This window comes from Necator americanus, chromosome III (assembly GCF_031761385.1).
Source record: "Necator americanus strain Aroian chromosome III, whole genome shotgun sequence".
In the NCBI taxonomy this organism is placed as follows: Eukaryota; Metazoa; Nematoda; class Chromadorea; order Rhabditida; family Ancylostomatidae; genus Necator; species Necator americanus.
In genome coordinates, this window is record NC_087373.1 from 19,991,599 (window position 1) to 20,017,429 (window position 25,831).

The following is a 25,831-nucleotide window of genomic DNA, read 5'->3' on the forward strand; positions in this document are numbered from 1 at the left end:
GTGCACTTCTCTCCCACACAGATGCTGCAGCACACAAGCATAGAGCTGAGCAGAAGAACTGCTCTCTAGACTTTTACTCGCCATCACAGCATTTCCAGCTACGATGATCGCTTTGGATGTGTTTGCGGTACACCCATACTTTTCTCCTACAACAGACCGTTCAATTAAACCGACGAAAATGTGGCCTACCAGCAAAAACGGGCTCGCACGTACAGGAATGCAGACGCATTGCATCTTTTGCGACCGAGCAGTGTTGGAACGTCCCGTCATGCTGAACTGCCGAATACCACAAATGCGGGTGAAAAGGTCACCTCGCCGAAAACGAAAGTTTTGAGATGAAGGTATGTAGCAGAGGGATGAGCGATGGATTGGTTCTGGACGGCACACTTCAGCGCTTACTCGCGCAAGCACGAATGAAAATAGTCGAAAGTAGCTATTTCGAAAAGAAAAGCTTCAGATCTCCCAAACGAAAGCACATCTGCATCTGCGTGGATCCGTGGTTGGAGTCTGAAGTCAGGAGGTGGCACATATCTCGGATCAGTCGCATGATATGCACATGGCCTCCTGCCATCATTGTGGTGGCAGAAAAAACTCGAATATGCAGGTGCATGCATGAGAAAATAATTTTGCTGTAGATAAACAGCAAATTTGTGCGTTCTCTGACGGCTAGATATGTGAATAAGGAAGACATCATAGCTCGCAGCAAGCGCTAGTGAACTCCCTCAGGGATGCTTGTGGTTGTAGGCGGAAGCGCAGCAGTTATCGACGCAAGTAGACAGACGACATGCGTATCCCATTGAAAGTGGAAAAGCTGTCAAATTCTGTTTGTTCGAAGCAGGAGGAAGGAATGAGGAATCACTCGCAGCAATAGCTGGCGATCGATCTAATCTTAAAAATAAGGAAAGAAGAAGCAGCGCTCTTACGCTGAATTCTCCTCATTAGAAAAACGTACCTTGGGAAAAATATGATAATTGCTTGCCACAGAAACCATAAGTGAACCGACAGTAACAAAACAAAAAGAAGTGTAACATAAATTACAGTTACAAAAATAACATGCAGGACTCAACTTACTGTGTTTTAGATTTAACCGCTATCGCTATCGGAGTTAAAGACAGCATATCACAATATTGACGATGTTAGTACCTCTCCACGAATGGATAGGAAGTGAAGATGCAATTCACGACTATGAACAACGGCGGGTGATCTCCTCCTCCCCCATTCCCTACCGTGCAACTTCCCACGCAATGAAACGCGAGCAATTCCTTTGTTGTGCGAAGTCCGCAATCCTAGCAGCGTGAAACAGGCAGCGGAAGGTTCTCAATGTGCGCAATCGCTGACGCGTTGCAGATTGCCATCGTCCCACTGCCCGTAATCGCATCGATAGGGAAAGGATGCAACTAAGGCTGTTTCACACCTCCTTTTGTGGATTACGGGAGGGGGTTCACTGTAATTGCATTCGTGGCATCGTCAGTTTCGTGGTAAGCGGCGCTTATATAATTTGGTTATCTTTTCATTTCTTTTCGATTTCTTGGCTAAGATATAAAGACTGATAGAGAAGAAAAGAGAAAAGCTATGTCTTTTTTGTTACCACCACAATATGCATGCATCTGCTAAAAGCAATAATACCACGATATAGGAAATGTTGGGGTCTCTGTGGGGCAAGATGGAATATGGGGTGTGGATTACGAGTATGACTGTGGCCACGCTCAATTCACCCTAATCGTCCCGAAAAACGGCGTGGGAACCACCTTAGTTTCTGCGAAGTACGTCGGAGCCCGCCACCCTTGAACACTCTCTGATACCTTCAGCAGCCTAGTCATTAGTTTAACTCGAACTGGCTGACTAGGAAACCCCACTGATTTTCGGCCGCTCGCTCGTGGACGCGGCGCGTTCTGCTGTGCGGTCGTATCTCATTTGAGCAAGGGTCGTTTCCCACGCTATTTTTTAAAGGTGATTACAGGGAATTGAGCGGGACCACGCCCATATTCGTAATCTACCATTCGAACTTTTATTGCCCCATTGAGACCCCAACATCTTTAATTTAGTGATGTTCAAAGGCTGCGCACAGAAAGGTGGTACTCTCAATGCTAGGTACTCTCACTAGGATTCGATAAGTAGTTTGTGGGTGTAACAGCAGAATGCAGAGCACCTCACATAGGTCCAAAAGTCAGACGAATCAGTAGCACCAGTCTGATCAGTCTGTCTATTCGATTTTTCTATTTGTAGGGAATGAAGCAGGTTTTCGCTGTGAAACCTGCAAACTAGCACTTATCTACTACAGATGAGAACTCAAATTTGACAATTTTCCTGAACGCTTACAATGGGTGGAGAAGTATGACAAAGCACTTATTGAAACGACAATCCTCGAAGCCAGTCGGACGAAGAAGTTACGTGGACTTGGCCAGGATTTATTACATGTAGAAGAAGAACGAAGGGAGACTTATAAATCCCTTGCTTAGTGGTCATCCGCTTCCAATCGCTTCTCTAGCAATTTTATGTGCACCTATAGCTAAAGTATGACACCTAGAACATCTTCGATGACGATGGTGAGGGAACGAAACCACTGAAAAGGCAGCTTCGATTAACTGCGTTGGCCTGGTTCTCAATCTTCTTCATTTATTTAATTGCTATGAAATTTGTACTAGATTTCAATCATCTGAAGTCATCAATTCCTAAACGATATCACGAATTCAATCAAAGTTAGAGATAATCCGAAATGAACGATACGAGCGGAGCAATAGTATTGGTTTCAATTTCAGCATCACAGATTGGATATCGATCTTGTCTCCTATGCAAGAAGCTGAGCTTAATGAAATATCACTAGTGAATCCTTCCAGAACGAAAACTAGATTTCACTCTGGAGGAAAACTCTGAGTACAGTGGAAATTAATTTTGAATCCTACAAGGCCAAGAATGAAAATATTCCGGAAATACTGACTGGATGGGGATCCCGTACGTTGGCGGCGTCCGCGATTCTGGTGCCCAGTGAGCTATAGCTAAATTCTAATGCTATTCGAAGCGGTATTCAAATGTGCTGGGCGGGCGTACGTTTAAGAAAACCAAACAACCAGGAAATCGACAGACTGCACTCCTTGCATGTGTGATTTGAGGTAAACAATCCAACACGCCTGCGTACAAGCACTCCTGCTTCTCCTTTCTGATTTAAATTGAAATTAATTTTTTGACCGTTCCTGAGTAAAAAAAAATTACAAAACAGGAGGGAGTGCTCCAAATTTTGTCTGTTTTCGAATAATTAATGGTAATGTAGAGATCTGAATTATTCGTGGCGGAGGAACATGTTTCCAAGAGGAAAGAAATGGCTCATAAAACAATGTATTCGATCAACTTCACCTCAGGCGCTGCGATCTCCTGACTTCAGACAACATTTATCTTGAGGAATGCGTGCAGGAAGTAATTTTTTAAGAGAGAGAGAGAGGGATGAAGAGCAAGATTTAGTGAGGGTACACATGAAATGGGCGTGTTGCTAATAGCATAAGGCGAACTCCTTTCAGTCATCACACAAAAGTACACTGTAAGGGTGCACCGACTACGGAAGCGACATGTGCTTGCGAGGGTGTGAGGAAGAGGAGTGGAAGAAAACATACAGGCTGCCTGAGGATAAGTTGAGATAATGCCGTCCGTCGTTTTCGTCGCCGCATCGATTCACTAACAACATGTGCAGCTGCTGCAGCTCATAGAAAAAGCGGCGCCGAGCTCGAACGGCTCGGAAGGAGGTCGAAAAGCATCCACTGGGGCTCCTCAACGCGTAACTTCGTCGCCATGGTATCCGTGGAAATTTTCCTAGACAACTCTAGCTTCTTATGGAACTTCCATCACATTATCTTGCAGTAAACAAACAAATAGAGTGCCCGAATGCCCTTCTCAGGGCTCTTGAGTGGTGCGCAAAAAATAACCAAAGGAAGTACCGCTAGCCTTATTGTTAACTCCGAAGTCTTTAGATTTCTTCTGATTCAAAGTCAGCTTCTGAAAAAAAAAACCGGATTCAAAAAGTAGACCAAACAATTCACCCGCAAATTCCGGAGAAATAGGGTTGTTGTCATAGTTTTAATAGAAGAACCCTTGTCAAAATTCCATATTCGTGCAACATAGAAACATCCAACATATCTTTGATACAGCAGAAAGGTGACCTCTACAAATTAAATGTAAGTAAGCTGAAAATGTGAAACTTGTGTTCTTGTTATTATCTTAAGATAATGGAAAAGTAATCAACAAAGAATCAGCTCGCAAAACTCCCAAACCGAATTAGCCGAAAGAACGCTCACAAAAATTCGAAACAACTCATTAAAATCCTAGAGGAACGAAGAACACGTGGAATTAAGCAGAACTGGTCTACAGCAATTCGTAGAGGAGACGAAAGTAACAAAATGAGCATGCAGTCCTTTTTTGGCACAAGATTAAGAGGCTGGGTGGGGGGGAGTCTAAGGGGTCAACATAGATTAACAACTAGTAGCAGAAGGGATTTGTGTGAGAAGAGCAGCTAACGGTGACAAAGACGGATGCGAATGTAGGCTGCAATCTCAGGTGGTTTTCGGAGGGAGAGAGATTTCGATTTGCCTAAGAAGACGCAGAAAACTGCAAACGATAGCATAGAGCGATGCAAGGGCTTATTGAAAATTCTAGTTAGGATGAGAAATGCTATCTTAATCTTTTAATACTACTAACATGGTTTGATGTAACGGTGGAGTGCATGGTCACTTCGGGATTGCAGATTTCGGTAGAAGTCTGGCGAAATGTGCGAGTACTCCTACAAGACTACTCAATTTTGTTCCCAGCCACATTCTCTGAAACTGTTAGCTTTTCAAACGTTTGCAACTGTTTCGAATAGCACATAATTCGCTGATCACGGGGATTGATGTGAAAGCTGATGTCGCTGAGTTTTTGAAAACATCTTGAAAAAAACACAAACGTCGGCGGGTAACCAACGCTGTGGTATAGATTTGGTGAACAGCACCGCAACTGCGGCCAGGGGATCGCACGTGGTACAATACCGTTCATCGCCAGCCAAGATTTGAGCGGTAGGTTCACGTTGCACATGACTGGACTTTTCTGTATGTTTTATTTGCATTTAGAAACAGTCAGTAATCCGATAATCAATCAAATCGATAACGTGAGGTCGTCCGCAAAAAACTTAACCGTCATCGCTCTACAAACGAAATATTGCGGTTGTCTAATGACAGTCAAAAATTAACTCTTATCATCGTGTAAGGAAAATAGTTCAGATAGGATGTGCGCAAGCATTTCCTCCAATAAAATGTCCAAAACATAAAATAATTATCAATACTGCACTACTGCTACTTCGCAAATAATTAGAATGCTAAGTAGCAGACAAAAGTTAGATAAAAATTAATGACTGATGCTTGTTCCTGGAGTTCTCTTGACGAAGCCTCTGGACAAAGCCAAAAGGAGCCGAAATTTGGTAACATCAGCAAATGAAATCGTCGACTAAAGTCACTGAAGGCTTCTATACTGTTCCTATTAACCTCGAAAGTTATTCTGTTGTAGTTAAATTTTTAGAACAATGTCAAAGAGGACGAATAGTCTAGAACGCTCAGTGCTAGTGTCACTTCAAAGGATGACTTTCAATTAATTTAATTCAATACAAATTCAATTCAATTCAATTTCATGTACTGATCAATGACTTAACGACCTTTGATCATCCTTCAGACATTGATCCCGAAGAAGAAAGGAGAAATGCGAAAATTGGAGAAATAAAAGCATTGAACGAAGGAAAAGCATGCACCTAGAGTTCAGGTTGCGTGCGCTGAGAAAATCGTGAAATTTGAGCCATTCTCGTGCAAAAAGCACACCCGCAAAGATATATCGTCATATCCAACTCCACCAAATCCACGATTTCACTGAAAATACCCACAGTTGAGGCGGGCGAAGTATTCTATTTTGAATAAAGTAAACAGGAGTCTGCGAGGTTTCAGGGAGAAAGGTGGTTAGAGGGGATGGGCAGCAAATCATTCGAAATTTGCCCTGAACTCCCAAAACCTCTGTAGGCGGCACAATAATGAAAAGTGTTTTTTTGAAAGTTGTTGTTTTTGTTTAAAAGTTTTTCTTGTTAAAAAGATGATTTTTGCGTAAAGAAAATATTATTTACATGAGATGAAAATCGGTCTTAGAACAAAGAGAAGACAGCTTTGAAGTGGTCATTTAGAATCCCGAATTTGACGGAAGTCTACGAGCTCGGCACCACTTACGTAAAACCACGCTCGAATCAATGGTATCTCCGGTAGCATATGTACAGAGAGTAGGCACCATTCTTTAGCTAAACCCACACCCTTGGTATCCAGCCTCTACTAACTCCACACCCAGCTTCAACTAACTCCTTAACCATTGAAGCACATCATTGGAAATTATTGAAGATAGAATCACGAAATACCTCAGTTTTGTGCGGAATACTACACGAGTTGTATAGCTGAAGGCAGCGTAACACAAAATTGACGATGTCAGGACCTCTCACGGACAATATAGGACTCGAAGTGTAGATTACGAGCGTGAACGAAGTCACGCTCAACTCCCTCTAATCGCCCTGGAATATGGCGTGGCACCATCCCCACGCACGTGAAACAGCACTGGACGCGACGCATGCGCGAGGGTGGTCCCACTCCGTTTTTCAGGGCGATAAAGGAGAGTTGTCCATGAGAGCTCCCAACATCATCAGTTTCGAGGAACGCCCCCTTCTACCACCGAAGAAACCTTCCTCCTCATTACCTAAGGAAAATCCAGGTTGAGATGCGAGAAACTCGAAGCAAAGAGTCCAGCAGAGACCATGAGGATCTTCAGTTCATCGCTAGTTAGTGCGAAACGGCCGAATCACAATGAGTCTGAACAATTATTCTCGCAGAAGGAAAGGGGAGGAATGCTAGGAGGAACGGAACAGCAAAGAAAGAACACATCCACTGGACCATCGTTGGCTCCACCTGAGCTGCGGCAGCAAGCGAAGTTCGCACCGGACCTGTACAATTTTATCTTCAAAGATACAAGCTTTTGTAGGGGCAAACACGTAACCCCTCCTTGTTCTCCAGTTTTCTCCAAACCGTCCTCCATGCTCACAGAATCCGGGACGCGTGTAGGACGAGGTCCCTATTACTTAAGTTTTAAGTTCTATTCTTACATCTTTAAAGCAAGAGGAATCCTCTTCTGTGTATCAACTGAGTCTTCCTTCTGTTTCTTTTTCAATCCTCCATTCCTTCGATTAGCTCGCTATAGAGAACCATTGAGGAACGTTGGTTCTTCTACAGATGTTGTTTTCAGGGCTAAGGACACAAGCACTTAACATAAGCTTCAGGAAAGTGTCACAAAACGTCCTACATTACACGTACTTCCTACGGATTGCAAAGAATCCAACATCCAGACTGCATCCAACCGCTTGAGCACGTCTTGATTCCCTCTGTTCAGGCAACAGTCTACGTAAGCAGCATTTTACGAAGGTCATAGACGCAATTTAATAAATCGACCACCGCTCGCATTCTAAATTTGCGCCTGGACGGGAGTGAACGTTATTCCCTAACGTTCGTCTACGACCCACCCACATAGATCGCATTCATCCCAGTGACACTATTTTTGCATGTTTCTTTTTTGGGTTTCTTTTTTCACTGCATGTTTTTTGTCTATTTGTTTTTTTTTTGTATCCACATGCATATGACCCAACGGTGGGTCGAAATATCGTCAATGTTTCAAAAATAGGTTTTAGATTTGTGACCCGGTTTTACTTTAATATAGTCAAACTAAGAATATCTTAATCTAAGGAACCATCCGAATGATGAGAAGAGCTCAGTAAACGAAGCCGTAACCGTATCTTCTCTTCTCAGCTTGGTTCGTGCAGTGACTTCGTTGGATTAACGATGAATACGTAATGTTATTCAACTTTAGCGAACTCGTAATTTCCAGTAAATGGTAAGCGGAATCTGCTTCCGAAAGAATACTCTGGGGACCAGCTCGCGCAATCACAACAACGGCCCTCCAGTACCCAACACAGCAACATAGTGATAGTATTGGGTTGATGTAAAAGAAATGCAAGATTTTTGTTCCATTAGCTTCAGCACTGTTTTATAGCAACAGAGTGAGATTTCTGTTCGAAATATTATATAGGGTGTCTCAAAAAATAGGAAACACAGCTTTTACAATTTTTAAAGTTGGAACATAAAGTACATAGGATAGGGGTATGTATGGAATAGCACATTGGGCAAATGACCTCCACGGCTTTGCTGGCACACACCACTCTTTCGTCGAAATTTTCCATGACCTTTTCGCATAAATGTGGCTGGATTTTGTTGATGCAGCGGCGAATCTCCTCCTTCAATGCACGGATGGGTGTGGGCTTGTTGACATAGACCTTAGACTTCAAATAACCGCATAGAAAGTGTGCTAAATTACATGATCGAGGAGGCTAATTCTGATCACGAAAATTAGAGAATACACGACCAGGAATCCTCTCATGCAATAACTGGATCTCACGCACTGCTCCGACACGGACGGTTTCACGGACTGAAAACGGAGACGCAGATCTTCAGTGAGCAGGCGCTGCAGAGAGCTTCTTGAAATTAGCAATTTTTGTTCACGACGCCAAATCGATGTTCCTGAACTTTCACCAACACTCTCATGCACTGCTCCGATATTATCATTTGAACAGCCAATGTGTTTAGCGTCCGTCCTCAATTGATCCAGTCCCCTTGAATATTTCAATTACTCTCTTCACAGATGACGAAGGTAAATCATTATTCCGACCATATTCCGAACGAAATCTGCGAACAGTAGCATCCAGACTTCCATTATTTTTGAGATGTAGTTCAACAATGAAACGCGCTGTTCTGTCCTGCAGTGCTGCATTTCTACCAGCCCTAAGCTGTCAATTGTCACGCTGTATTTTTTTTCATTAGCGACACTTTGTTGAAGAAATGGAGCTAAATTCAAAACTTGCAAACGTGGATTTTAGGAAACCCTTTGCATTGTTGGAATGTAGTTTTGATTACCTAATTTACCCTTTCTAAATATTTGTACACAATGTAGGCTTCAAGCCGCTTTTTCCGAAATAATTTAGTTTTTGCTTTCAGATCTTCTATCACAACTTCCCTCAAATCCACTTCAACGAGCCTAAGCTTGGCCGAACTGTCGCTCAAACCGCTCAAAACATCAACACAGTACAGATCCAGGGGAGCAACAATGAATGTACAGTGCGACGCCGGTTTCAGACATTTCGTAACCAAAAATATCCAACCAAAAATTTGTAATTTCTCAGTTCTTAATTCGCAAACCAGAACAAAACTTAGCGGGATACTGCCGATGAGCTCAACATCGATCAGTATACAACTGATTGCCATTTGAAGCAAACCAGAGAGGTATGACAAGCGAGTTCCACATGAATTGACCGAAAACCAGAAAAATCGCCGTTTTGAGCTATAGTTGCACTGTGCATTCGTTGACGCTTCCCGGTTAAATGTCTGCAAATTAGACAAAAACTGTGGTGGGAAATCTGAGAATAAAAATTAGACTGTTTTGGAAAAAGCGACTTAAATTTAAGTTCATTTACACTTGTAGAAAGGGCATAAAATAGCTTTGCAACAATGTATAACGCTTCGTACAAAAATCTTATTTTATTACTATGATGTACTGCTGAGACTAATGAAACAAAAAAACTGTATTTCTGGGGCTATTCTGTTCGCGCGAGAACATGATACAGGATGGACCAAAAGTTGGCTTGAACTTAGTAGGCAGACATTTCAGAGTTTTTATCCCTACGTATACTCAAGACAATCAAATTTGCTCAATGCTGCTTGTGCGCACTTATTCGACGCTTTGCCAACCTTTTTAAACTGTTTAGTCTCGTAAATCCTCAAATGTCGTCCTTCTACTCATTCGAGTGCAACAATCGCCGAAGTTCTCTAGAACAAAAACATCGTAATAATTAAAACAGACACAGGAGGAAACAACTTAATAGAATTCTCAAACATAGGCGAGGAATATGGAATACTGGTCTGGAATTGTTGTTTTACTTGATGTAGAACCAATAGTAGAACAGTTTATGAGCCTTCTCTTGGCCCACCATGTGCAGAACGTTGTCAGCAACAGTAGGAACCCGAGATAGAGACACGGGAGTGAATCAACAAAGCGGTGAGTGAAATTTTGATAATTTCTGCAACATAAGTTTAACTGAGATAAATTCAACAACACTTGATGTGACAAACGTCGAGTTTGCGACTAGCCAAACATCTAGAAACGTTTTAAGTAACTGAATTGAAGGCAATATCTAAAAAGTCCCAACAAACTGCGAAAATTTCTATGACATTCAGCATAGTTCGAGAAGTGAAGATAACTGCAACCATTGCCTGTTCCCGCAAACATTTTTCACATTCAAAGACGTGACAGGAAAACAACAACTGTGGCTCGCAGGACCAGACCACCTGTCGGCCACTGGTTGGTTCGGCATAAAAAATATTTTAAAAAACCATCTTCATGTCCATGGACACGCGTACAGCAAGCAAAATGATGTAACGGATATATCGGAAGAGGAGGAACCCTAAAGAATATGAATGTTTTCGAAACGCGATACACGCAACATCAGAAAAATATTTCAGAGTCGAATTTGTTAGGTTGGTGAACAACGTCTTCCTCTTTTTTTCCTCAAGGACGATTTACATAAAGTAAAAGGCTTTGTAACAAAAGTAACATGTCATTTTGAAGTCTGAATTCAGTATTCTGAAATGCGCTTCCTTTCTTTGGCACTTTCGGGAAAAAATTGAACAAAATTTGTACGGAAGTGGCGGGGCTATAAGTAAAAAAACCCAACACCTTCTGCTTCTCTATCGCTAGAATGGGAAAAAACCTACGCAAATCTTCTGAGAAGGGTTCAATATATTGTAGATTTCTTGCTGCATGAAAGGCATTGGTGCTGCTACTGAAGTGACAGGTACATTTCGGAAATGTTGCGTTATTTTCGACTTGTAGTCCCGCCATTTTTGTTGGAATTTTGCTCGTTTCTGGAGCTCCAGTTCCATGGTGTTAAATACAAATTTTACAATGATATGTTACTTTCTTTATAAAGTGTTTTGCCTTAATATTAAATCGTCTTCGAAAAAAAAGCGAAAGAACAAATCCACCAATCTAATATTTGATGCGGTCACAAAAGAGATTCCGAACAGTGCATGTTAAAAATGAAAATGAATTCCAGCGATCACCCCCACAAGTTTCCCACAAGTGAAGATAACTGCAACCACTGCCTGTTCCCGTATTTTTCCTGAAATCCCCGTATTAAGTTGATTAATGTGAAATGAGCAACGAGTCTACAGTTTACTCAAAAAACAAATGTTCTTTCTGATTCGAGCCACACGAAGTTGTTAAGATTTTACTCATCATTACGTTTTCGTGAAGTCTTCTCTTCATCGAAAATCTAATTCCAGTAGTATTTCCATCGAATAATGATGATATTACCAGAATTACCAGAATTAGCAAGCAGCAATAACATAGGTCATCCATTCGATCTTAAGGTCTATAAGAAGACGTTATCTTTCTGGGATCATGTCTCTGTGGCCGGTGGACCTCTTGCATGGAACTTCTTTCTTCAGGAAGAAACACCATCGACCGTGAACAGGAGGGTCGTGAGTAGCACATCGAGGAAAACTGAAGCGACTGATCTTTTTTCTAATTACTAGTCTATTTTGGACGTGTCTCAAACAAACCTAATACAAAAAGGTTCATTAGAACCTTCTCTGTTCATGTAGAGCTAAACGTCCTCGGTGGTGGAGTCCCACCTCGAACTCTTCCTTGGGAACGAGTTGCCATCAAGAGCATAAAACCGGACACATTTCCCGAGTCTGATATTATATCAGTAAACTTTCTACGGACTTATGAGCACCCTCCTCGACATTCTAGAGGTGCATATAATGTCTTATCTCCAGAGAAAAGGAACCCTAAACCAATAGATAATCCCGCCAAACGTTCCTATCAATAAGAGAGATGTCCGAGAGGACTTTCAAAAGTACAATCAGATATGATTCCTGAGTGTTCCGCACAAACTGTCCACGAACATCCTTCTCACGTGTATATTAAGAATGCTGCATAAGAATCTCAAGAAAAAGCTGCATTCCTTCAGGGTTTCAGGAGCATGGATCACATAAAAATTGTGGCCAGAGACACAGAGGTTTGCTGGGAGTAACTGGCCCCACTCCAATTTATCCGTAGCTGTGTACAATTAGCCATTTCTATGGACGGATTCTGGGTTCTACTAAGAACACAGTAAGCTAATTATGCATAATTGCACAAATAAATTGAACAAATTGAATCTCTACGAACTAAGAGGCGCCCTAAGGGCAAAACAGGCGGCAAACCTAATTGAAAAAGACTTTACCAAAACTACATGATCATATACATGAATTATCATGCAACAAAGTAGAGAGCTATGAAAATAAAGAAGGAAGGAGGTCCGGAGAATTTCGCGTATCGCGAAACACTTTTTACGTCGGCAGTATTATAAGAAGCCAGATATAAATGGGCCGGTCACATTGTGAAGGTAATCGACGATAGGTGCACTAAAAAGCGTTGGAGTGGATCCGAAGAGGCGCTAGAGGCCCGGACCGCCAACGAGATGGGCTGATGTGTTCGCAGCTGAGAGCTCAGCTGAAAACGGCTAAGGACTTTCTCAACGTCACTTGCGACACTTGCGAACATCTTGGCTGACGACTATGGAGGAAAAAGAGACTAACAGCGATGCTGGGCCCAAATGATTAGTACGTACGGGACATTCTAGCTTGGAGATAAGTAAGGCATTGCATATACACGAGGTTGCGATAGAATGACTCAGCGGGCTCGTAACTTGGGTACAGCCATTCAAATGATCACGAAGATAGTGACAAACGTCTCCCGTTTCGAATGTCCCTTTTTCTAAAACAAGATTGAAAGCCATTCTAACATGGGTACCACCGATCAGAATTCGATGTGAACGAATTTGAAAACGCTTCGAGCTACACGTGCGCATGAAGAAAAGACAGCACAAAGCGAATGCAGAGCAATCGGCCGGCACCTCACTGCACGCAGCCAAGTCAGCCGCATAAACACCACACACTGCTTCCCTTTGAGCATGACTACAACCTCGAGAGAAAGACCGAAAACGAAAAGAGACACTTTTCAAGAGGAAGGTGAAGTAACACTTGTTCCTCACACATTGAGACAGGACGCACAATCCTGCTAAAAACACATGGGTCCATGTTCGCGCCGACCAGTTGAATCCACGAAAAGTCCGCTATCACGTTGCGGTAACGTGCATACAATCACTGGAACCGTTTTCACAACAATAGTGCGTTCCTTAGTTTTACTGTTGGACTTTACAGTGTAAGTTGTGTTGTAGTGCGAAAACCTTAGGGAATCCGTAGAGTTGGGGGAGTATATTACAGGACCTAGACTCCGCTCAACTTCCCATAATTCGTAAAAAAAAAACGGCCACGACCTTTGTTCGCAATCGGCGGTCGAATATCGATAATGCCTCTTCAGCAGATTCAGGTAAAACCAATGAATAGGCTGCTGAGGGGATCAGAGCGCGTCGCGTACACGTGGACGCATGCTAAAGTAGGAATGCCGTCTTTTGCGACGATTAGGAGAAGTTGAGCGGGGCCACACTCGATCATAACCTGAACTTTACAGGTTCCGTGCAATTTCTACTTTGTCAATTTCGTGATACGCTGTCTTTAATCCTGGTGCGATGACCGGTACAGATTCTGCGTGCTTGCATTTACATTTTAGGATGACACCGACAACTGCTTCGCAGATTTATTCTCAATCTGATGCTGATGGTTTTTGTTGCTAATCTCTGATTCACGGCCCGATAAGACCCCTATTAGCCAGGCCAATTGAGTTGAAAACACTGGGGAAAAATCACCACTGCGTACACGTGGACCGGGATTAAAGTCAGCGTATCACGAAATTGACAAAGTAGAAATTGCATGGAACCTGTAAAGGTCGGGTTATGATCGAGTGTGGCCCCGCTCAACTTCTTCTAATCGTCGCAAAAGACGGCATTCCTACTTTAGCGGAGAAGACAAGGAACTTTCGCAATTAATGGATAATCTTTAATCCAGACAAGTATGAGACTGCTGTTTTTCATTGGTGTGAAAGCGTGCAGCAGCAATCTTGTGTTGCACCACATAAGAACCACCACTACCTTAATTTGTACTGACATATGCATTTCTAACCAAGGATTATCCACTCAGAATCCGGGCAACATGCGGTGTGCTTTTGACACCTTCATCGACTTATTACTTTCGTTCTTAACAAGTCCAAAACCAAGCAAACATGATAAGGTTGATCGAATTCCGCAGAAAACTTCATGCTCTAACACCTTCACCCTCACCTCTAAACCATGCATCCAATTTAGAAGATTCAGTCTCCATAATGAAGAAAGAAACTGGACAATTTGTGAAGGAAAAAGAGATCGATCTGACCTGGGAAGAAATGCTGTGGACGAAAATGCTAATGAGATAATCCGTCGCTAAAGGAGCACAAAAGAATTCGAGAAAAATCGAGTCTTCACGGTTTCGACGAAATATTCGAATATTCCTGAAGATGAGAAACAGGAATGGCGAATAAGAAACGGCGGGAAGGGAACAGCAATTCGTGGGGAAAGATATTCTCTATTCGATTCCCAAAACGCTTGAATAACCGACTAGTTGGAGCACTCACATTAACTTATGACACATATTAAAAATGCATGAAATAAGGTGGAACTTCAAATAGTAATCTTCGGATATGGTCAGTGTTATTCATCCCGCTGCAAACGTGCCTGAGAACAAATTGAGTTGATGGATAATTGAATACTCGATCGTTTGCACTGAGAATCAATCACGCGTTTGAAATAACAAATATAACAGATTCAACCACCTCAGCCTCATGGCTTTTCCAGAAAAAAACACCGAGAGCTGAATAGTGACGAAAAATTTAAAGGCGAGTCTGAGTTGAGTGAATTGCCACGCAAAATACCGAAACAAAGGCAGCCAATACGTCAGAACAATGCAAAGAAATTCGTAGCCCAACCACTGTTGTTGCAAAAAAGAGTACATCCGCTTCAAAACCATCCAGAAACATCGCGGCACTACGGCTTACATCAGAACGAGGAAGGAGAGGCAGAACCTATCAAAAACATCATTACCGAACCCGCAAAACGGCACACAACCTCGTTTACGCTGCACGTAGAGGGACAGGCCGAGTCGTTATTATCCCCCGTTTAGTTCCTGGAACCATTTTTGGTGGCTCCTCACCCAAGAAGACTGATTATTTCTCTGAAACACTTCATTTGAGAAATTTCAAAAATTCAGTACTGAAGTTTTTCGATCTCCTCAAAAAGAAGAAAGGAAACGGAAATCGACCATTTGAAATTTCTCATTAGTTGTGGAGATTACCAATTTCACAGGTATTTTAAAGGGACCTAGACGCATTATCAATTTCAGACGCCTTTAAAACGGAGGAGAGGAGAGTTACATAAAAGGAGAAAGCATTCACAAAATACAACACAGTGATGACAGGAAAGAAAAGCGTATTCGGAGAAAACAGATACCAGAGTTACACCAGTAAGTAAAGGAAGAAATAGGCGAGTCGTGAATGAAACCGCTTAGAATACAACTTTGGTTCTGCCCTCTGAATTATCATCGTGATCACTTACTAATCAACTAAATTATGTGCAATGTTTGTAACACTCAGAAAAATGGCGCGAACTTCGATTTGTTGTCTTCCAGAAGAGATTTCTCGTAAAAAAAATCTATGCAGACTGAGCACGAAGATGTTTTCCGCTGATACTCATGCATGCACTTTGAAATGCTGGAGGACAGCCATCTTCAATGTGAGACAATTAAAAGAGAAAGTCATACAAAGCTCATAAATCTTCCCCCAGATTTAAAGCCATGAACATCTAGAACCTTTAGCGTTCTGTGTTCCTCAGTATCAAGGGACTTCATTTCTTAAAATCTTAAACGAACGACGGTTTCTTTACTAGCGCAACAACAAAAAAGAGGCCAATCGTCTCTACTGCTTAGTTTTACAGGTGTTTGATCTTAAGAAGTGTGTGAACCAGTGCTAAAAATTGGTGAAATGAAGAGATCGCTGCCGATTCAGCTTGTGGAAGGACGCAGTGAGCATGAAAGTTAGAAAGAGGAAAAGTTAGCGCCTTAAAATTGAAAAAGAATACGAACTAAATGAACATTAACTAAAATGCAGTGAAAATCTGACCAACTCCAAGCAAAGAAGAACAGGCGCCTTTTGAGAACTTCGCACACAAATTGATTAATCGATTCCCAGAGGCCAGAAGGGAAGAAAGACTCTGTGAGCGCTGCAGTGACGGAATGGAAGAGAGGCGTGTGGCGAACGTTGAGGAAGCACACAAGTTTCTCGCTCAATTTCCGATGGTATCTCCATGCTTTGGTCGTGACCGCTGACCATTCGAGCACGATGTCAGCATTCGGGGTCTCTTCCGACAATCCATTGACGTTGACATGACATGACATTGCCGAGACAATGTTAGTGTGTCGGGGAATCCTAAGCGACCGCAGCAATGTTCGTTGGTTTTTTTACAAGGTAAGGTGATACACCCAGTATATACTTAATGATAACTGAAACATCAAAACTATTGAGAAACAAGGAGCAATTGCTTAGTGTTGAAGCCTAATCTTGATTTTCTGCTATTTTGAATTTCTACAAATAAGCAGTAGCAATGCGTAGTCGAGCTGCATGTGGTCGAGTGGATGGACAAATCTCCCTTCATTTAAATTGCATCCCCTAAACACACTTCCTACGTGACTTTGATTTCCATCGCAGCCGTCTGGATCCCTGCTCGTGTACCTTCATTTCTCTTTCGCAGTTTTTACTCCTTTCTTTTTTCATTTAATTCTTTTCCCAGCCTATGGTAGCTACAGTAATTCTCCATCAGAAAACAAAAAAACTTGCAGTGTCTTCTATTTTTTACTGTTCTTGTATTCCCTGTCTGCAGAAGCCATAGCCAGCCACCTCAGGTAGTCAACCACAGAAAAAGAACCACCGCAGGTTCGGTAATTCTTTTTTTTGTGCGTTTTTCGCGGGGTGAGGGTAAAGGGTGTGGAGGGAAACTTATAACGTTTTAAAAAAAACGAATAATATTTAATGCTCTCTCTCGTCGTCTCTGCTATGACCTTCAATCGGTTTCTTCCCTTTCCATCCTTCTGATGGTGATCCCTTCTTGTTTCATCGTTTCCTGTATCGAACGGAAGTTATCCCTCATCAAAGGGGAAACTTGTATACTAAATCGAAACGGTAATTACTAGTATGCGTAAAGCGTGGTGTCCTCGATCAACTGCGAAAAAATCATACTGGCAAACTGGCTGAGGATCACATGATCCATCTCAAATTATTTTACCAACGGAAATTGCTTCGTAAATAATACTTGGTTGAGCGCGTTCTTGTGCATTTCCTATTAGTTTTCTAAGGCAGCCTATAACGAAACTGACTATGTTGGAATCCCTGGGGGCGAGCATAGAGTTCGGGGGGTAGTTTGCGAGTATGGACGTGATCCCACTCAATTCCTCCTAATCGTCCTGAAAAACGGCCCTGGAACGGCATTTCTTCCTAAAAATTATGTTAGAATGCGCCATCCTCGTACACGCTACTCAGCAGAATATTCACTGATTTTACTGAATAGGGGATGAAAAGATGATTGCGCTCAACTCTTCATAGTGATGAATGCTGGTAAAACAGCTTTGGTTGTTGTCTCCTTTCGGCTGATGCTCCGTGAACCTAGAATGTGGGCTTACAACCATGTTTATCATCTCCTCTTTATCAGACGTGTGAAGAAGTTTAATAGGCTTTACGAAAAAGTACCAAGGAGTATGAAGAGGAAAATATACTTTTAATTATTATACTCATAATTACTGCCAAAGTTAAAGGAAACGTACTACAAAATTGACGATATTGTGATCTCTGCGGGCAATTATGGCCTCATTCATTCAGAACCGTCCCACTCTTGTGCACGCGCCGTTTTCCTCAGCAGTCTCTTCATTGGTTTTACTTGAAGAGGCTGGCGAGAGAACCTCAGTGATTTTCAGCCGCGCGCTCGTGAACGCATCTTCACGGATCTCACAGGAACAAACACAGTTTCTCATGCCGTGTTTCAGGGTGATCATAGGGAATCGAGCAGATCCTCGCCCATATCCGTAGTCTACATCTTGAACTTTATATTTGCCCACAGAGACCGCAACATCGTCACCTTCGTGATACTCTGCCTCTAAAGAATGCCAGAATGGATCAGCTCAGTGCTCAGGTGGATACGGCTCAAAGAGCTCGTCAACATCACTCGGGAAGTTTGAGAACATCTTGAATGACAATGACGAGGGAACGAAATGACTGAGAAACGAGCTAATACCCGCACGTTCAGTGAAGACGGACCATCTAAGTAAGCAAAAGTAGGAAACTCTGGCAACCATTTGTTGAGTAAATTTCAAAATCAGTTTCGAAATTTATGAATTTAGTGAACAATATTTACACAATGGTCGCCAACGTTATTTTTTTCTTTGGAGTGGAATAGATAGAAAAGAAATCTTTGTTAAACTCATAATCGGTAGGAGAAACATCATAAAGAGAAAAAAACAAGATTTTCGAACGATTAAAATAATGATAATTAAACTAGATCCACTCCATCATCTTATACATAAAAAGTCAAAGATTCAGCCCAACAGATTTTAAGATGCATGGATTCAAGTGTCATTTTGCATTTTCACTTCCACTTAGGTAACAGTTTTAGCCAAGTCCAAAAAGTAGTGAGAATGGAGAAGAAAAGCAAGTGAAGATGGCACTCCTCCTGGAGGCGAACTGGTCCTATAGTAGCGCATTTCATAAGGAAAAAACTATTTCTAACTTATATCTAATATCTAATCTAATACATATACCCCTTTCACAAACTAAGGATTTAAACCAGCCAGGAAAAGTTCTTGTTAAAGGAAGAGATATACAGAAAAATGTTTGCAAAACTGATAAAGGCTTGACACTGCTGATTTTAACAAACCTTTCAACAAGTCAAAATAGAGGGTATGCAGGATGCTGATCCAAGCAATTGATCTAGTTATACGTAGTATTCGTATAAATTGAGAATTACTGGGGAAAAATGATGTTGTCCTTGAGTTGTAGTTTCGACACTGTTCAACCAAGAGTGGGTACGAGTGTTGATCTTTTTTCTCTGAGACATTGACTGGTGACGGACAAATACTATTAGGTCTGGGAATTCCATCGAATAATTTAGGAACAGAAATATTATGTTGGCTAACACATTTAAAAACTTTAAAACATTTTGCAACGGCAAACTATACATGCTCATCATTAGATAAATTTAAATTTTATCTAATGATGAGCATGTAATTTAAGAGAATTTAAGAGACAGCAGTAACCAACTGTAGGTTGAAAAGCGGTTTGCGAAATCTTTCCCTAGTGCACCAGCTTTGTTGAAACGTTCGACGAAACGACTGTGTGGGTGATCCACAGAAGAAGGCAATAGAAGCTTTCATCTTAAATGAGACTTATGACTATTTAACTCGTTTTCTACTTAGTGCACGTTCAAACTTTGCATATTATTTCTTGAGTGCACCTCTGAGCAACGTAGTCGCTGTTAGAGAAGCAAGCAACAGCAAACTCGTGGTTTAGATGTAGAGGACTCTGGATATGTTTCGGAAACTGAGGTGTGTTAATACCTGCAAAGAACAGAACTACAAGTTTGAATACACCGCAGAACACACTGCCTACACAGATCATCCAGTTATTTTCAGCTTCAAGGTAGCACTCATCGGCCAATTTCGAAGGTATAGACGGATACGTCTGCGTATGTATCTGCAAAAACTGATAACATAAGATGCCCCAAATAAAATGGATTGGATTCGACCATAAAAGAGATCATGTCGCGATCAGGTGCACAAAGCACTGTTTTTTAACAGGCGAAACAAAATTTGGAATCGAAAAATTGGTACTCAAGCACTACCTGCCTCGTTTACAAGGTGATTTAGTGCGGGTAATAAGAAATTCGGCAAACTGTTTTACAATGCTTCACTATAAAAGATGACTTGCTGTATGAAGACAAAGTACCACCAGTGTAATCGCATCGCAGAATAAGCTGTGTCAAGATTTTTACAAAGACTATCTTAACGAGGAGGTAATGCAATCATGGCCTTAGCCTAATGTTGACGAACGACGTTGAGAGCGGAGCCAAATCCATGCAGCGATGTAGTCATAATTTAAAATCTTCTATTTCACCATACAAAAGTTAGTATTTACAGATCTCCTAGTTCTTTCTTAGATAAATTCTGCTAGGCAAAGGAAACACAAGCTTCAATATTTTACTGATCAAAATTCAAGGATTTGGCAAAGCTCGCCAAACCACTATTGAGGTATACTTATGTTCCTCTACTCCGCAAAACTCCCCTGCATTGGGAATGAACAGTCGGAAGCCTTTTTCAATCCATACTCATTTATTGTGTGCACGGAACTGCACATTTTAATGACTGATCACATTTTGATTTTGATTCAACTTTTTCCAATATTCCTGATCTTCAATCGAATTTCTTAGAAGGCTCTGATTTTACCTTTTCTAATCATTATGTCGTCGATTTCGCCCTCTTTTCTTAAGGGAATTAGAAGTCTGAAAGTTAAAGTTAAAAAGAAGATCTGTAATCAAATTAAACACGGAATTTAAGGCGAACCTATCCTTTTGTTACGCTTTAAGTAAGGTTACTTTTCAGAAAAAATCGTGTTTTAAAATCGAAACTGGTGGCGTACAAGAGTTGTAATCCTATATTTCTTGAGACACTGAATTTGCTGGTTCACGAATTAGCGCTCTTCACAAAGCACTGAAAATTTATCGCTATTGCGTTTTATGGTGAAGAACCAATCTTTTTGCTTGGAACTGTATTTCCGATATGGGTTTTCCCTCGGAATAGGCACCACTCTACCTTCGCCTTTCTCCTTAAATCGATAGCCATAATGGGTAAGGTTGCCTGGGCCTTGATATGAAAACTCTCCTTGATTGCTACTTTTCACTATAGAAAAGAAAACCGATGGTATGGATGGGAATGAAAAGCCACAAAAGTGAAATTTATTAACAAGTCTTTGTTCACTAACTGGCACATACATGTTTTCAACCTTTAGAATCCACCCGAATGCAAATTTTCCGTCGGGTTTTCCAAGAGTAAGCCACAGATTCAACTTGATTCAAAACACACTCAATCGTTTACCCGCGAGAAACATTGGCTTTTACACTTATACTGGACTTTGGTGATTTCCGAGAATAAAACAACATTGATAATGTGATTGAATTTCACCACGCTTTCTATTGTGTAAACTCTCAATAAATCTGTATTCAACATTTAATGTAATCATTCAAAATTAGCTATAGGTCTACTCAAACTTCTTATTGAGTAGAAAATGCAACAACTAACCGATCATTCGACGATCTTTGCCTGCATAAGCTCATATAAAGATGTCTTATAATAACTTTTATCAGTGACTGGACATTTACCCTGAAGGGCACAACGTTTTCATTACCTGCGACTCTCACAGGTGAAAACTACTCAAAGCGATTAACTCTGGCCCCGCTTCATGATGGAATAGAAAAAAAGTGCCACAGAAATACTTGACAATTAATAATTTACAAACTGGAAATATTCTTTATTCGCATACATGCATGTGCACGCAGTTAATACAATAGGGAAATAAATTATTACAAAAAACAACAGTGATAAACACACTGTATAGTGCTACTCTCATGGATAAAAACAAACAGAAGGCCCCTAAAAATACATTTTGATTTGATATCTCATATCAAATAATTAACGTCAAAACACTCGGGGCGATATGGCGAGCACTCAAGGAATCACAGTTAGCGGCTCCCTCTATGTCTAATCGAGTAAAGTAAGACCAACTAAGAAAAATGCTTCAGGATCTGAGACGAACCGCTAGAATTTGCAACCCCGAGCAGTGACTTTAAATTCAGTGATGTAAACTCCTAGTATCACATCTTTGTCACGACTTGACAGACTGATATAGTCGCAAGACTAAAGCGTAGGAAAAAGAACTACACCCAGAGAATGGAGTGAAAACGCTACTGCTGAGAGCGAGAGAAACAGGCAAAGAGCGAATAAAGATCGATGAGGAAGGATATGAGGCAATGAAAAAAAAAACAATAGAAACAAATGCAATAAAATGACGCAAAAGGAACGGGTGGATAGCTATGCTAGCGCAAGAGCACTTGAATGTTCGCTTCTAAGAGTAAGTCGCTTAACATCGTTGACAGTTTCACCTTTCAAGAACCAGTTGATGTAAATTGTAATCCAGATAAAATTTATTTGGACATTAATTTCAAAAAGCTGGTAATGCCAGGTTTCATGTCCTGTCTTCAAACTTCGACATAACCTAAGAACAAAAGCGTTTCAATTTTGTTCCTTCTGAAACACTCTGGCACTCGTACGCTCGCTAAGACATTCGATGAAAAGGTCAGAGTCACTAGCTGTGTATGTTCCGCCCCTCCCTTACATATGTAGAAACTCTTTAACTTTCTGCAATCGGATGAATACCACTAGTTTTCACATTTTCTACCAACGATCAACATAATAAAGGTCTTGTCGCAATATTCACAACAATAGAATAAGCTCCACATCTTGATCATGATACCGCAGTACTATACCCTTACGATACGCATTGCATTCACCAGAAAATACTAAAAATGAAGAAATGCCGCAAAACAACTAAGGGCGAAGACGATTTCGACTAGAACAGCGACTTTCTAGCACTTATACACACTTAATAAGCTATAGGTTAGAGAAAAACTTGGCTAAAAAAAGGACAAAATTTGAACGAAAGATAAAACGGAGGTTGACAGGAAAGCAATAAAACGGAGGAGAAAGATCTAATCGACTCGTTCATACCTGCATAGAAAAGAAATAGCGAGAATCATAGGGCTGTGGTGTGTGAAGAGTTTCCACAGACATCGGCGAGTTGCCGCTCTTCAGCAGCGTGTCGCTCGGCGATTGCACGACTACGCGCTTCACGCTGTTTTTGCATATCATCCCGCTCCTCTGTGAATCGCTGTTCAAGCATCGCTCGTCGTAAAGCGATCCTTTCGTCCAGTGCAGTACGTTCCTGTAAACTCTACAGAGTAGGTGGAAAATGTTTTGCTCTTTTGATCTTATTATTTATTTTCTTTCTACTCTCTAGATTTCCAAGTTACCTCCAGGTGCCGCAACAGAACTGCAGTTGATTAAATGGATACAAAAACAAACAAAAGTCCTCAAGCCTTATCGCCAACACTTCGAGAAGACATCCTCGTCTCCTCTATGAATAGTCTTTTTTCTGTCATGTTTCCGAAGTCATATAATCCTGTTTCGAAACAGGCATTTATTTCATTTTCATTTAAAATTAATTTATCGTGTAGATATAGACTTCCGAAGGAAGTCAAATGAACAAATCCAATAAAGAAACGGTAGCTTAGAGACTAATAATAACAACCTTGTCAATCGCGTTCTCCAGCTGAGCACGTTGCTTCGTTTGATATTCCTTTAACTGTTCGAGCTCTTTGGAAAGTCTGTCATTCAAGAGCCGAGCTTCTTCTTCTTGCCACGATTCTAATTTTCCCTTAAAAATATACATTAAAGGTAGCAAACTCACACAGACAAGCAGCTAGCGCTAGAAAAATTACAGTCTTCTCGTGGACCATACTCTCAATTTGATACTCGTACTGAGACGTCAACATAGCAATGCGATGCTTCTGCTTCTGAAACGTCAAATAAATGTTTTGAAAAGAGAACTGAGAATATCACATTAAAAACCAAATACCAGCTAACGAATAAAGAACTTGATAGAACGAAATCGAGGGTAAGCACTACTACTAGTCCGCCAGATAAAAGTAGATATAGCGCGCAGAAAAAGAAGATTTCGGTCTGAGCTCTGCCGTCGATCTCCCAATTTTACCTCTAAGTTTATATTGTTTATGCGCTTCATACTATGACTATTTCACCAAAACAGAGTATAGAGACTAAAACAATCAACAGGTATCAAAGCTATCTCCTATTGCTACGAAAGCTGTCCTACCTTCAAATTAACTTCCGCGCAGAGAGAAAAGGAGGAGCAGAAAAGCGAAGTAGTAAAAGACGAGAGGGGAATAGGCGAACATGTTTACGGCGCGCGACGTGGTGGAAACTGGATAGAGAAGGAATGGAAACTTTCTTCGCAGTACTTTTGTTTTTTTTTGTCTCTTTCGTTTTTCGTTCAAGTGCGAGTCCTTCCTCTGCTTACATATTCTACTGCTGTGATCTATTTTCATTCCAAAAGGCACGAAATTAGTTTTTTTTTTCAGTTACTCATGAGGTGAGACAACTGTATCTCTTCTGTTGAGCACTTACCCAACTCGGTCCTCTTTCGTGTAACGTGTTTTATGATTTGTGCCAGATTTCAAGGGATGACGTCTATAGGAAAATCCGTAATGTTGCCTATGAAAAACAAGAAGATGAAAAATCTCAGCAGTTACAGTTTGTTTAACACGCCTAGCAATCGCAGTGGAAAGATCATCAAGCTGTTGTTTATAGACATGTCACAGGTGGTTACTCAAGATAACTTGAAATATCGACATATACTTCGTTTTGCATCAACTTCAGCACTTCAGCCACTATAACCATAGTTAAGAATAGCACGCCGAGATTACATATGCATACACATACAGATAAAAACATACATATGTATATACAAAAATACATCTACACCCACTTGCACGTATACACCGCATACATATTAGGCTAGACAGAAAGTCGTGTCACCATTTGTCATTTTTTCTGCGTTAATTTTTTTTTACTTAGTTGACAATAGAGATTAATCAGTTATATAATCACCATTATTAATCATAACAGTGTCCTATCTAATGGGCAGGTCAGCGATCCCTTTCTCCCAGAACTGGGGAGACTGGGAGTCGAATAAGTCGCTGATCGCCCGTTCGATTTCTTCAATTTTGGTAGATTTTCTTAGCTAGGAAAGCTTCAGGGACCGTAATGGGTGGTAGTCTGAGGAGGCAGGGTCGCGAGAATAAGGGAGATGGGGCATGGTGTTCCATCCTAACTCCTCCAGTTTTTCATGGGTCTCCTTAGCTAAATGGGGCCTACCATTATCGTGGAGGAGGTGCACCAAAGCTCGTCTCGGTCATTTTTCTCAAACGGCCGGTGCGAGCATCTGGAGCTGACTAACGTATGTGGAACCGATGGTGGTGTGGCCTTGTAGGAGCAGCTCATAAAACAGCATTCCCTTTGAATCCCACAAGCAACAGGAGAAACTTCTTGGGGCTAGTCTTTTCTACGAGGAAGCCACACGGCACGATGCGCGTTAGAGGCGTAGAGAACCCAACTAGCATCTTCAGTAATAAGATCTTAGAGAAACTCCTTTGCGGGCGAAGAAGGAGAGATTGACAGATGGATACCCGTGTAAACCGGTTACCATCCGACAAGATGTAAAGGATCCATCGAGCCAGCACTTTCTGTAGCCGGGCGACTGACGACTGTTGAATAACCAAACCCGAGTCTCGTCGCAAGACTGCGGATGTTAACCTCTTTGACTCTTCGACAGTGTGGGGCGTCCCGAACGAGGTTTTTCTTCGAATTCGCTTGCAAAGCGAGCTAACTAGCGCTTAGCAGTCCTGATTGTAGTGGTGCCCTCGCCCAGTCTGGTGTTGATACTGCAGACTGCTGCCGTTGCTCCAATGCCGTCCATAGAAGATGATATCTCGAAGTTGCTTTTGCGTACTTGGCATCGTGATGAAAGTTAAGAAAGACCATCGGCTCTA

General features: G+C 41.4%; 3 protein-coding genes across 3 annotated transcripts in view; 1 reads left to right on the top strand and 2 right to left on the bottom strand.

Annotated features, from left to right (window-relative positions):
- Positions 1-1,391: 1,391 nt before the first annotated feature.
- On the top strand, positions 1,392-9,257 carry RB195_010208 (uncharacterized protein; the record flags this gene model as incomplete). The annotated part of the gene is made up of 2 exons (XM_064191098.1): positions 1,392-1,478; positions 9,081-9,257. 2 exons carry the CDS (start codon positions 1,392-1,394, stop codon positions 9,255-9,257), a joined length of 264 nt encoding a protein of 87 aa, XP_064048681.1.
- Positions 9,258-10,463: 1,206 nt separating this feature from the next.
- On the bottom strand, positions 10,464-22,940 carry RB195_010209 (uncharacterized protein; the record flags this gene model as incomplete). The annotated part of the gene is made up of 6 exons (XM_064191099.1): positions 10,464-10,543; positions 17,484-17,601; positions 18,123-18,256; positions 19,713-19,848; positions 22,694-22,726; positions 22,935-22,940. The coding sequence occupies 6 exons, from the start codon at positions 22,938-22,940 to the stop codon at positions 10,464-10,466; spliced, it is 507 nt and encodes a 168-aa protein (XP_064048682.1).
- A 19-nt stretch (positions 22,941-22,959) lies between these two features.
- RB195_010210 (uncharacterized protein) overlaps positions 22,960-25,831 on the bottom strand; it is a gene marked incomplete at both ends in the record, with an annotated part of 29,360 nt that continues 26,488 nt past the window's right edge. The window contains 3 exons of the mRNA XM_064191100.1: positions 22,960-23,148; positions 23,515-23,640; positions 23,705-23,779. Of these exons, the coding sequence (XP_064048683.1) occupies positions 22,960-23,148; positions 23,515-23,640; positions 23,705-23,779 (390 nt within the window). The remainder of the gene's footprint in view (positions 23,149-23,514; positions 23,641-23,704; positions 23,780-25,831) is intronic.